This window comes from Phoenix dactylifera, chromosome 14, assembly GCF_051530095.1.
Source record: "Phoenix dactylifera cultivar Ajwa chromosome 14, Ajwa_hap1_PhDact_Kaust_v1.1, whole genome shotgun sequence".
NCBI classification, from domain to species: domain Eukaryota; kingdom Viridiplantae; phylum Streptophyta; class Magnoliopsida; order Arecales; family Arecaceae; genus Phoenix; species Phoenix dactylifera.
Window position 1 is genome coordinate 27,770,788 of NC_143203.1, and position 13,910 is coordinate 27,784,697.

The following is a 13,910-nucleotide window of genomic DNA, read 5'->3' on the forward strand; positions in this document are numbered from 1 at the left end:
TGTGCTTCAAGAAGAACACCCAAAGCTTCCTGGTAGCATCATCAATAAAAGTAACATAGTACTGAGATCCACCAATGGAAGAAACCGGTGCAGGCCCCCACACGTCCGTGTGCACGAGATCTAGCTTTTCTTGCTTCCGAGGTTTACTTTCTTTGTTGAATGAAACACGCTTCTGCTTTCCGAGAATACAATCCTCACAGAAGTCCATCTCAACACTCCTGAGATCCTGCAGCTTTCCCAACTGGTGCATCACCTCCAGTCCCTGATAACTCATGTGCCCAAGTCTGCAATGCCATAACTTGGCGTCCACATCTGCTGCAGCAACTCCAATAGAGTTCTCCGTGCCGTTGGCGATATAAAGTGTCCCAACCTTCTTGCCACTAGCCACCATCAACGAACTCCTGGATATCTTCCACTGATCAGCTGTGAAAATAGTCTTGTACCCCTGGCTCGCAACTGTCCAACAGAAATCAGATTCCTCTGCAGTTGAGGCACGTGCCGTACGTCCTCAAGCTCAAGTGAAGATCCAGAAATCAACTTCACTTCCGCGCTTCCCCTTCCTTGTATGGTGCAAGGCTCTCCATCCCCTAAGTAGACTTTGCCGAAGTCTCCCTTCTCATATCCTCCAAGAAGCTTCCGTTGGGATGTAGCATGGAAAGACGCGCCCGAGTCTATCACCCAAGACTCGTCATCGGTAGATAAAGATAGAACGAGGGCATCCATGTCACCGTTTTCAGCAAGATTTGCCAGATCCTTGCTGACTCCTTCGGTGTGGTCGCCTTGCTTCCCTTTAGGAGATTTGCAGTCCCTCCTAAAGTGCCCCCCGCAGTTCCAGCACTTCGCTCCCTTGTTCTGAGGTGCTCGAGACCTGCTGGATCTCGACTTCGAGTCGCTTCGAAATCGACCGTCCTTCTTTTGTCTTCCCCGGTTAGAGATGTTTAGTGCACTTCCAGACGACTCCGTAGCTCCAGAAGATTTTCTTCTTGCTTCTTCACTCAGAAGCACTCCCACAACGTCATCAAAGATCAACTTCCCCGTCGCCGAAGAGTTGCTCACCGCCATCACCAGGCCCTCCCAGCTATCAGGCAATCCGGAGAGGATTAGCAATGCCCGAATCTCATCGTCAAAACTAATCTCCACTGACTCCAACTGGGCCGTGAGTCCATTGAACTCGTTGAGGTATTCTGCTACGCTGCCGCCATTTTTCATACGAAGATTAAACAACCTCTTCATGAGAAATACCTTGTTTGATGCTGAGGGTTTCTCGTACATCCGCGACAATGTTGCCATCAACTCCATCGTCGTCTTCTCATTTTTGATGTTGAATGCCACTTGGGATGCAAGTGACAATCTTATGGTGCCGAGCGTCTTCCGATCGAGGACCTCCCAGTCTTCATCGGACATCTTCTCTGGTTTCTTCGCTCTACCTCCAAGAGGTAAATAGAGATCCTTCTGGTAAAGATAATCCTCTATTTGCATCTTCCAAATCCGAAGTTCGTGCCATTGAACTTCTCAATTCGCAACTTCCCTTCATCCGCCATTGCAGAATACCAATAGCTCTGATACCACTTGTTGGCGACGCCCCGCACCGGAACCCACTCACACCGGTACAACCACCAACGTCGGACAAGCAAAGAGAGAAGCAAACGGATAAGCACTCTCTCGCTCCCTCGACACCGGACTCAAGGATTACCGCTTCGCTTCCGCTACGAAGGGCAAAAGATTACCCCGTGGTATCAATAGAGTAAAACACTTGAGCACCGCAGCGGATTATCAAACCAAAAGAAGAAGAAATAGGAAGAAAATAGCAAAGTAAACACAAAGATGTAACGAGGTTCGGCTACAAGTAGCCTACGTCCTCCACCGCTCCAAATCTCAATTAGGATGAACAGATTACAGAGATAGCACACACCCGAATGATCACACGCGATCGCTCTACAAGAGATTCACACAGAATTCCCCTTGCACAAGAAGTAGGATCCCAATCCTCTTCTTCTCTAGAACCCTAGCCGCACAAAACAAGAGTCTCTCTCAAAATATCCTTGAATATCTCTCCTCCTAGGGCTCTCATGAGTCCTATATATAGTCTCAAGACCTTCAGATGATCATAGCCGTCGAAACGCCACCAAAAACACCAAAAGAAAATCGTCTGTACGATTTTTCGCGAGCCCGAGTCGACTCGGCTGTGGTTCGAGTCGACTCTGGCACATCTGGACAAAACTGGCACGATCTAGAGTCGACTCGACTGTAGCTCGAGTCGACTCGACGATGCTTCGAGTCGACTCGACTGTATCTCGAGTCGACTCTGACAGTCGAGACAGAAACATGGTTTTCTCGGTCTTCTGGCCTTTCTCCTCCCGGGTCGACTCGACTGTTCCCGAGTCGACTCGACTGTTCCCGAGTCGACTCGACTGTAGCTTGAGTCGACTCCGACAGTCCGCCAGACAGAATTATGCAGAATTGATTCTCCTTCAATTCTCTTCATCACCAATGGTCTCCACATACCCCAACAGACTTCGTGTCCTCGACGCGAGGCTCCTGATCTCGCAAAGTATTCTAAAACTTCTCGATGCTAGCTGGCCTACACTGAGACCCTCGTCCGTTGGGGAGACTGGCTTAGGTTGACGTAGTCCGAACGTGGACCCTGGAAACCGAGCAATTTCCCCCGCTGATCACGCCAGGTGACCAGGGCGACATCGTTGACTCCAAGTCAACAAAATGCTTTATAGGATAGTTTTGAAAGGGAATCTACCCAAACCAATGGCAATGGCCATCCCACACCCAATCCCCACTGCCTCCCTTCTTATCTTCTTCTCATCAATCCCCATCCTTCTCGATGGGGTTGAACTCTCGAACTAGTGTGCTGGGATAGTTTTGAAATTAATGGGAAAAGAAAAGTTGAATTGAATGCTCGGGATGGAAATTAATGTTGTTTTTTTATTTCGACATGTCCTTTCGAAAGTGACCATGTGGAACTATGACTCGGTACAAAAATGTGATTACTTCATGCGTTCTCCGTATGCCAAATTTTGTAGGCCAAGTCTAGGGTAAATATTTGGATATGGAGTTGTTAGTGTCGATGATGAAGCATAACAGGCACGGGAGAATAAAGATCAGCTGTCATGCTTGCCTTGCACGGTAGAGAGCTGCAAATCTTTGAAAAACTACCATGTTCTCAATTTCACAATGCTAGGATCAAGAGCATGTCTTGTCTTTCTTCTTGCAGTTCTACTCAGTTCTTTGCTATGAGAAACCCAACTCTTTCCACCATCCTTACCCCTCTCTTTCTCGTCTTCCTGCTCCTCCTTCCTTTCGCATCTCCATCACCTAGGAGCTCGCTGAAAAGACATTCTTATCTTTCTGTGGAGGATGACTCAGACATCCTCTTCTCACCAGACAAGTCATTCACATGCGGCTTCCACGAAGTTGGTTCGAATGCCTTTACCTTCTCGATCTGGTTCTCCAACTTGAACTCCAAGACTCTCACATGGACAGCGAACCGTGACAATCTTGTGAATGGTCGTGGGTCGAGAGTTAGGATGCGCAGGGATGGAAGCGTGGTTCTAACCGACTATGATGGCACGGTCATTTGGACCACCAGCACCAACTCAACCTGAATCCCTAATGGAGGTGGATTTGGAAGTGAATGGTTCTAGCAAGGGTGCGCAAAAAAAAAAGAAGCAGCCAACTGCTAACCCGGCTCAGAGCGGTTTTTTCATTTTAATTTAAAATAATTATTCAAAAATTTTAAATTATTTAGAAAAATTTAATTTTTTTCAACTTTAATTTAGTACAATTAATAGATCGCACTTTTAAATTGGATCAATTCAGATCCTAATTATAAATTCCTAGCTATAAATTTCATGTAGCTACCGTGATCGAATTTACATATGATCAACTTATATAGCAAAAGAGGATGGTTCATTATGTCACATCACATGATGATTTTGTCGCGCAGCCAGATAGAATTCATGATCAGAATTCAAATCGAATGAATTTAAAAATTCAATGAATTGATTGTAATAAATTAATTTTTTTAAAAAAATTAAAACCTTTAAATATTTTAGAATTTTTTTACATAATTATTTTTTTAATTTATATCAATTTTTTCTTAAATTTAGTTTGCTATCATTTTGAGAAATATATGAATCAAAAAAAATTAGTTGGATCCCTCTAAATTCATCACAGCAATTCTTGGCATATTGCGACACAATTCTTTTGTCATCAATAATTTAATGCTTAGTAGATAATTCTCATCAAAATGATAGCGAGGGCCTACACCCCATGAGATCATATATGTAAATATAATCAAAAAAATTAGAGGGACGTACTATTATTTTTCGGGCAGAAGCTTTATGGGAAACGTGGACACAAAAGTTGGATCAAAATGCAACAAGAACCTGGCACGTACAATGCACGTAAAAGGCTGCAACTAAAATGGGGTTGAACTCTCGAACTACGGTTCAAGTGGGGTCACCATGCGCTGGGATAGTTTTGAAGTGGGAAAAAAGGTTGAATTGAATGCTTCGAACGGAATCTAACCCTAGCATTGCTTTACCTATATAGGTTAATAGCTTATATAAAACTTAACATTATTTTCATTTCGACATGTCGTTTTGAAGGTGACCGCGTTTCCGTGACCCAATACAAGAATCTGATTTACTTTATGCGTTCTCCACATTTGGATCGTATAAATATCCAGCCAAACTACGTAGATCAAGTTTAAGATACCATTAGATCATTGCATGATAATAAGTATGCCGAGCGTGGAAGAATCAAAATCCACTACTGTCATGCCTCTTCTGTACTGTACAGGGCTCTTCGTCTTTGAATTACCACTACTTCATCTCGAGAATGGATGATTGTGGCTCGTCTCCTTGCCTACTTTGGATGGCACCAAAGTGACGTATTCGGCATGGAATATAATTTTCTCTGTTTTAGATGAATGACAACCATCCGTTTCAAGGATTGAGACGTGGTGGCTATTCAATGATGGAAAGCGCCAAAATAAGCACCGCACAAGATAAGAACTCGAGCACGGCCTCAAGAGGACTTTGAGTCTTCGAATTAATGGCAGTGGCGGGTTGGATTTTTTTTTTTTTTTCGGGAAGGGAGGTAAGGTGGTTTTTCAAAAAAAACAAAGAGGTGTTGCTGAAAAAAATATTAGATACATCAGCCTCCAGAAAGATCCTTCTTTTTGACTTCGGATATAAATTGAACCAATATTTACTGCCTACCGTGTTTGGCACTCAAGTCACCCATTAGACACCGAAATACGATGCTTTCCCATTCAAATGAATCATAGCTATCAAACGACGAATAGCTCCATACCGTGAAAGATAAGCACCGCAAAGGGTCAGGACTCATGCTTGACCTTAAATATCCTATCGATTCACTTGGACAAATCAGCTCCCGAGGGGTCGACACAATAATTCAAGGTCCAGCAACTATAACATAGGATACCAGACCCAAAATCTATGATCAAGGGCATGTATTGGTTTGTCTTTCTTCTTTGCAGTTCTACTCAGTTCTCTGCTATGAGAAACCCTACTCTTTCCACCATCCTTACCCTTCTCTTTCTCGTCTTCCTGCTCCTCCTTACTTTCGCATCTCCATCACCTAGGAGCTCTCTGACAAGACATTCTTATCTTTCTGTGGAGGATGACTCAGACATCCTCATCTCACCAAAGAATTCATTCACATGCGGCTTCCACGAAGTTGGTTCGAATGCCTTCACCTTCTCTATCTGGTTCTCCAACTTGAACTCCAAGACTATCGTCTGGACAGTGAACCGTGACAATCCTGTGAATGGTCATGGGTCGAGAGTTACGATGCGCAAGGATGGGAATGTGGTTCTAACCGACTATGATGGCACGCTCATTTGGACCACCAGCACCAACTCAACTCAAGCTCACACGCAGCTTCTCGATACTGGGAATCTTGTTGTGAAGGATCCAGATGGTACAATTCTATGGCAAAGCTTTGATTATCCTACTGATACTCTTCTCCCTAACCAGGTATTCAATAGAAATTCTAAACTGGTATCTGCTGCTGCTAACGGATCACTATCTTCAGGCCCCTATATATCTTATTTTGACAGCAATAATGTTTTGATACTCATGTATGATACGCCGGAATTTGCTAGCGTCTACTGGCCTGATCCTGAAAATAAAGCGTGGGAGAATGGCAGAGCAACCTATAATGGCAGTAAATATGCAGTCCTTGATGACATGGGGCAGTTTGTGTCGAGCGATAACTGGACATTCAAAGCTTCTGACTTGGGTCCAGGGATTAGAAGGAGAATGACTCTGGATTATGATGGTAATCTTAGGCTGTACAGCTTGGATGAGTCGACGAAGACGTGGTCGATTTCGTGGGTTGCTCTTTCATCGGTCTGTCTGGCACATTCGCTGTGTGGTAGGAATGGAATCTGTGTCTACTCGCCGACACCCCAATGTACTTGTCCTCCTGGTTTTGAAGTGAATGACCCGAGCGATTGGAGCAAAGGTTGCAAGCGCAAATACAACATCGCCTGCCACCAATCTCATCAAGTTCAATTTTTCGCACTTCCCGACACAGATTTTTGGGGGTATGACTTCAATTACAATTCTTCCCTGTCATTCAGGGCATGCAGGAAGATTTGCAAAATGGACTGTTCATGCGAAGCGTTTGGGTATAAGAAGGGAACCGGAGATTGTTTTCCAAAAATTGAGCTCCACAATGGAAAAAGTTATCCAGGCGCCGGTAACAACATATTCTTAAAAATACCGAGATCTGTAAACGCCTCAAAAATCTCTCCTCGTCTTCAAGGGCATGATCCTGTTTGCAACAACCCAGAAGTGAGCATCGGGAAGGATATAAGGGGAAGGAGCACCGAGAAAAAAAAATGGGCCAATTTCTATGGGTTCATATCAGCTTTTTTCGTAATAGAAGTCCTTTTTGTTACATTTGGTTGGTTGTTTATTTTCAGGAGGGAGAAGCTGTCAGCCCCCATGGAGGAAGGATATAGGGCGATGTCTACTCAATTTCGAAGATTCACTTACAAAGAGCTGAAAAGGGCTACTCGAAACTTCAAGGAAGAGCTCGGGAGGGGAGGCTCGGGAGCCGTGTACAAGGGAGTCTTGGATGATGAGAGGGTGGCGGCAGTCAAGAAGTTGGAAGATGTGATCCAAGGAGAGGAGGAATTTCATTCCGAACTGAGCTTCATAGGGAGAATATACCACATGAATTTAGTGAGAATGTGGGGATTTTGTTCAGAACACTCACACAGGCTCTTAGTTTCTGAGTTCGTGGAGAACGGTTCGCTGGACAAGGTTTTATTTCACGGTGACGGCTTTCTGAGATGGAGTGAGAGGTTTAAAATTGCGGTAGGGGTGGCAAAAGGATTGGCCTATCTTCATCACGAGTGCCTTGAGTGGGTCATCCACTGTGATGTAAAGCCTGAGAATATATTGTTAGGTCAGAATTTTGAGCCCAAGATTGCAGATTTCGGACTGGCCAAACTGTTAAATAGAGGTGGATCTGGACAAAACTTATCACGTATCCAAGGGACGAGGGGTTACATTGCTCCAGAATGGGCTTCGAGTCTTCCAATCACTGGGAAGGTTGATGTCTATAGCTATGGAGTAGTTCTTCTAGAGTTAGTGAAGGGGGTTAGAGTTTCAGACTGGATAATTGGTAGGGGGGAGGAGGTAGAGATGGTACTGAGGAGGTCGCTTGAGTTGCTCAAAGTGAACTTGGAGAGCGGACAAGAGTCATGGATTTGCGACTTTGTTGACTCCAGATTGGATGGACAGTTCAACAGCAAGGAAGCATTGATGATGGTGGAGATAGCAGTCTGCTGCCTCGAAGATGAGAGAAGCAAAAGGCCATCCATGGAATCTGTAGTCCATATGCTCCTTTTATCTGATGACGAGCTAAACTCCCATGCAGCATCTTTCCAGTAAGTTGGGCATGAAATCGTTAATATGTAGTCATAATATCAAGTAATGTATCTTAGTCTTAGTCGAAAGCAATCCTTGTAGGAAGCTGCTAAGACAAATTACGAGCTTGTATCCAGCGTTTGTTCTCCTACTTGTAAACTCGTCTGAGTATTAATGTGTAGTCTAGACTTTCTGTAAGTTAACAAGGAATAAATGAAGCTAGTAGCAGTAATTATCTTCTAAGTATTTACCAATATAATATCTTTGGATTAACGTTTTTCTGTTTCAAGAGCCGAAAGTGGTTTCACTCATTATAATTATCTTATCATTTACCATATTGAATGGACTAGCTTCCTCAGTTGGTTTCACCACATCAGTGATCATTTAGAAATTCATTATAAGGTGGAGATTGGCAGGAAGAAAGAGAGAAGGAGAGAGCGAGGGGAATTTCAATCAACCATCTAAATGGAGCTTATTGAAGAATTCATAATACATGCTCAATTTAATGTCCCATTCATAGTATAGCACGGTCATCTATACTCTTTTTTTTTTGGCTCAGCGTTATTACGTACATCAATCATAGTATGACACCCTCACCCTCAAATTTTTTTTCAAAAGAAAAAGGTCCCTGGGTTCACCATCCTTGCAACAATATAATGAAATTATAGATCATCTAAACGGCAGGGCCGTAGATGGCTACTTCCTCATCGAGTCGGAGGACGGCGGCATACTTTCGCCTCGTGTATAAGTTGCCTCAGAGAGAAGACGTCCAGATGGCAGAGCTGCCGGCACCCTTGATCACGAATTGGCCGAAGTCATTTAGTGTGAAGGTGCATGCATGTATATATTACCGCAGCTGTACGTGCTGGATTGGAAGCCACTGCCCTTGTTCTACAAGACTAGGTTGCAGTCGCCTTGCATGAGGAAAAGAAATCCTAGGATGCCAGACGTACGTAGTTTCTCATGCTGAATTCCATCTTAATTGGGACAGCTAGAACAATATCATTAGTTTTAGCCGGCTTCTCTTGCGAGTTTGCTCGTAAAGAATTGTATTTCTTAAAGTATACAAGAAACCAAGCTAAACCCATGCATGCATGAGGCCCTTTTTATTTATAAACTCATGGCCCATTTAGTGAAAGATTTCGTATATGAACAATTATGCCAGGCTTAACTCTTCGAAGAGCTCCAAAACGAGGCCTGCAGCACGGTTATCCCTCAAGATTCTAATCCGATAATTTTTTCAGCATTTTTCGGGGCGCAAATTCTAGATTCTCGGACTAGTCTGGGTATTTCCTCTTCTCCTATGGTCGGCATTCTTCTTTGCACCAAACAAAGGTTCCAAACTCGAATCTTGATGATGATATTATGCTATGTTTCTTTCATATACTCTTCTTATCTGTTCCTTTGAAAGAAATAATTAACCAAGAGGGAAGGTCTAAGTGGTCCAGCCCACTTGAGGAGGCCCAATAGCCCATTAGGGCTTGATTTGTTTTTTTTTAAGGACCGCATGGGAGAGCGCGTGAAGAAAAGAAGGGACGGGTGAACCTGGGAGGAGCTTGCAGCTGAGAAACAAAACAAAGACGACAAAGAAGAAAAAAAAAAAAAAAAAAAAAAAAGGAGGAGGAGAGCGCGAGCGGAAAATCCAAAATTTTGCACACACCGTACGAAAAAAGAAATAGATTTTTTTTCTTATTCTTTTTCTTAGGTGTGATTTTCACACGGAGATTTAATAAATTGAATTTCTATCTAAAAGTTGTATTGGATGCTATAGGGAGTTATAGTATTCATTGTTAGAGATCTCATTACATTCTTGGGTTCATCATACTGTGGTGGTTTGGGTGATATCATTGTTACTCTTAAGGAGGTGATATTGGAGTTTTTCCAATTTGTTGTGAACTCAAGTTTTGGGCATAAACTTGAGGATTGTAAACTCTATATTTATTATAGTGGATTGATTGGATTTGCCCCATGGTTTTTTCTCTCTACACTGGAGGGTTTTCCACGTAAATTTTGGTGTGTTTTTCTTTCTGCTCTTTAAGTGTTTGATATATTGTCTGTGTGAATATTGTTTCTAGTTGGCTTTGGTTTTGGCTTAATTTATTCCGCAATATTTCTGTTTTGGACCTAACAGTAAGAGGGATGAATTTTATCAAATGTTAGAATACTCTGGCAGTCTTGCGCCACTCGGTATATTTTCAGTGCTCACAGAATAATGTGCAACCAAGATAGAACTTGCCAAGCCTCCACCAATCAAGTCGATAGATTCCTAAAGTTAATAAATTAATAAGGTGTGACAGTGCACATCGGTAATCTAGAATCGACGCTAGGAGACTCAGACAATCCTTGGTTGCAATGCAATATTAAATAATCGGCACATAGCCAAAACATCAAAATAGAGAATATATTTGTTATTCTGTCCTAATTTCAAGATAGTTGTTGGCGAGTCATGACAACCAATTATTTGCTATGTGGATATATGCACATATGTATGTACCTACAACGTTATAAGTTTAGATTGTTGTATGTATATTTCTAAAGTTACCATTTACACACGCACACACACACATCTACCATTTATTTTATTATAGAAAAATTATAAGCACATCCTTCTAAGCTGAAGGCATTTACACTTCGATCTTAAAAATTTTAGAAGTATGGGTTAACCACCAAAACTTCAAATTCATTGCAATGTGGTCTAAGTATCTATTTTTGTTATAAATGTTATCACATGAGAGTCATTTGATAACTAAACTTTTGTAAAATCATAGAACCGCCCTTCCCACTAACTTAGTAATGGGCTCTTGTTTTAGAACAAATTAAAAGGGAGGTGAATGAGGGCTTTAAGATCTATGCAAAAAGATGAATAGCAAAGGAAGAAGTGCTTTGAGATTTACACAGATAGATAATGACAAAGGATGGAGTGCTTTGAGATCTGTGTAAGTAGATAAATGACAAAGGAAGAAATACTTTGAAATTTATGCAATCAGGTGGATGACAAAGAATGAAGTGCTTTGAGACCTGTACAGATGGATGATGATAGAGGATGGAGAGTTTTGAGATCTATACATATGGATGGATGATAGAAGATAGAGTATTTTAAGATCTGTGCATGCGCATAAATGACAGAGGATGGAGTGTTTGAGGTCTATATAGGTGAATGAATGATAGAGGTTGGAGAACTTTGAGATCCGTGTAGACAGACGGATGATAGAGGATAGAGCACTTTGAGATCCGTGCAGGTGGACAGATGATAGAGGATATAGCACTTTAAGATCTGTGCGTGTGGATGGATGATAGAGAATGAAGTACTTTGAGATCTGTGCGGGCAGATGAATGATAGAAAATAGGTTGCTTTCAAATCTATGCAGACAAATGGATGATAAAGGATGGAGCACATTGAGATCTCTGCAAATAGATGGATAATAGAGGATGGAATACTTTAAGATCTATATAGGCAAATGAATAATAGAGTATGGAGTGCTTTGAGATCTATGCAAACGGATGAATGATAGAAGATGGAGTGCTTTGAAATTTGTTTAAGTGGATAGATAATAAACGATGGAGCGCTTTGAGATTTGTTCACGTTGATGGATGATAGAGGATAGAGTGCTTTAAGATCTATGCAGATAGATGAATGATAAACAATATAGTGCTTTAAGATTTGTACAAGCGAATGGATGATAGAGGATGGAGTGCTTTAAGATCGGTATAAGTGGATGAATGATAGAGGATGTAGTATTTTAAGATCTATGCAAGCGGATAGATGATAGAGATGGAGTGTTTTGAGATCTGTGTAAGTAGATGGTTGATCGAAGATGGGGCGCTTTGAGATCTGTATTGGTGGATGAATGATAGAAGATAGAGCGCTTTAAGATTTATACAAGTAGATGAATGATTATGGTCGGAGCACTTTGAGATTGCATGAAAGCCACGATTCGGCCTTTTTGAGTCAAGATATTTTTATCTTTTTTCTTACCCTATTAACGGTGTCAAGATACAAATAGATGACTTGGCCACATTGCAACAAATTTAAAATTTTGGTGGCTAATTGATACTTTTTAAATTTTTCGGATCTAAATACAAATAGCCCAAACATGGAGGGGTATTTTTATAATTTTATCTTTATATATACTTAACACTTCACTGAATTTTTTGACTGATAACATTATCAAGCTCCTTTTTAAAGTGGAAATTGATTCTTGCACTTTTTCATCAATTTTCCTTAAAAATCTATAAAACCTACAACCTTCTATGAAACAAGTTGAAGGTTAGAATTTTTCAGAAATATAAATGTAGGAGGGTACATAATAGGGTTGTTTTTCACTTAAAATAGTTATTTGTTAGTAATGTCAGACAATAATCTAATAAAAAGACAACATTGCAAAAATATTATAAAATAAGAGATAATGGAAGGCTTCAATGCCATTACAATGCCTATTGCAATATAATGACAATCTTCTCTCCTAATATTGAATTTCGAACATATTTATATGCACTATTAAGGATTGTTCTGAGCAAATTTGGAATCTTTGTCTGAAAGATAGATCAGGACACTTGTTACCCAACCTCACGGAGAAGAAGATCACAATCAAGCAACTAGGAGAAAATAGAAAAGGACATGGAATAGCATCCAATTCTTAAATCTAAAATTTAGAACAATCTAATCTATTTATAGCTAAAATCTAAAATCCTATTAACCAAAGCCACTGGATGTCATAATCCTACTACAGTTAAAGAGAAAATAAACTATCATAATTAAGAATAAATAAAACAAGCTCCAATATGATCCATAGTCTTGTTATCTTGCAGGTGCTCGGATGTCTCTCCGTGGACTCTCATTCATGGTTGAAGTCCTTGTTCGAGCCGACTTCGGCGTGAAAATTCAGAGAAACTGGGGTTGTGCACTCTATCCCCGCATCCGTGCTTTCAACCCTTTTCTCCTCATATCCGTGAAGGAGTTTCATTTGGAGTAGGACACGGCCTTATCGTGACTAATCCACACATTTTAATGTCATACAAAACTAGTATAAAGTATTGTTCGCAAGCAGAGGTCACCATATATTCCCAGCTCCACCATTTGTTTGCTTATCTATCTATTTATCTATCTATTTATTTGAGAAAATGTGACAGCCGACCATTGATTCATCATATATTTTCAATATGTGTTAATGGTCACCATAAGATTGCATACTGGATATATATTCTCAATCCAAAAGGCAAATTATTTCAAAAATGTTTGGCTATATATTGATGGGAGTTCTTAGCGAGCCATGTGCATACTGAATGTTATTGACATACATTGCTCCGTCATAGTCCCGAAGGTGCTGCATGGGTTTAAAGGCCTGAATTGGTCCTCCATCAAATTATAGCTTGAGCTTTTGACCTGGCAAGTCCATGCAAGGTGGCATCAAAGCCAAGCCTAACATATCACAGCTTTGCCAGTCATGTGGGTCCTTCAATAATGATACCAGGGTCGAATAGAATCTAGCTAATAGGGTTGGATAGGACTTCTACCAAACATAGGCCACTCCTCTTCGAGGACTAATTGGAGCCCACCTTAAGGGGAAGATGTCATGGTCCCATGTTGACGGAATAGATGGTGCCACGTGAGTGTAAATCTTGAGCCTTTCATCGGCATAAATGCAATAAAGTCCATTTTTGTCGGGCCCTGGTCCATTTACCGGCCCAAAAGACTTACAGAAGCCCATTGTCCCTGTATGAATCTCAAGGCAAAGGAAAGAAGCAAAAAAAAAAAAATTACGCCTCACGTGCTCTACACGTGGGATGGAAGAAATCGACTCCTTCCAGGAGTCCGACTTCTTCCCGGGCTCTAACGAGCACAAGAAGTCTAGGGCTCGCTGGAGCTCCAGACTCATCCTATAAAAAGCTTCCTCTCTCCTCTTTAACCATCTCACCCAAACCCTCATCGATTGCCGGTGAAATCCATGGGATTTTCCTAATTTTCCATCAACCGTTCCGTTGAGCCAC

The 13,910-nt window shown here is 41.5% G+C and overlaps 1 protein-coding gene across 1 annotated transcript; it reads left to right on the plus strand.

The window, feature by feature from the left end:
• Window positions 1-5,376: 5,376 nt before the first annotated feature.
• Window positions 5,377-8,165, plus strand: LOC103698790 (putative receptor protein kinase ZmPK1). The gene has a single exon (XM_008780839.5). It carries the CDS (start codon window positions 5,478-5,480, stop codon window positions 7,944-7,946), a length of 2,469 nt encoding a protein of 822 aa, XP_008779061.1. The 5' UTR covers window positions 5,377-5,477; the 3' UTR covers window positions 7,947-8,165.
• The last annotated feature ends 5,745 nt before the right edge of the window (window positions 8,166-13,910 follow it).

Excerpts from the sequence above, each read along its gene's own strand:
- LOC103698790 (XM_008780839.5), top strand. The coding sequence starts at position 5,478 with ATGATCAAGGGCATGTATTGGTTTGTCTTTCTTCTTTGCAGTTCTACT.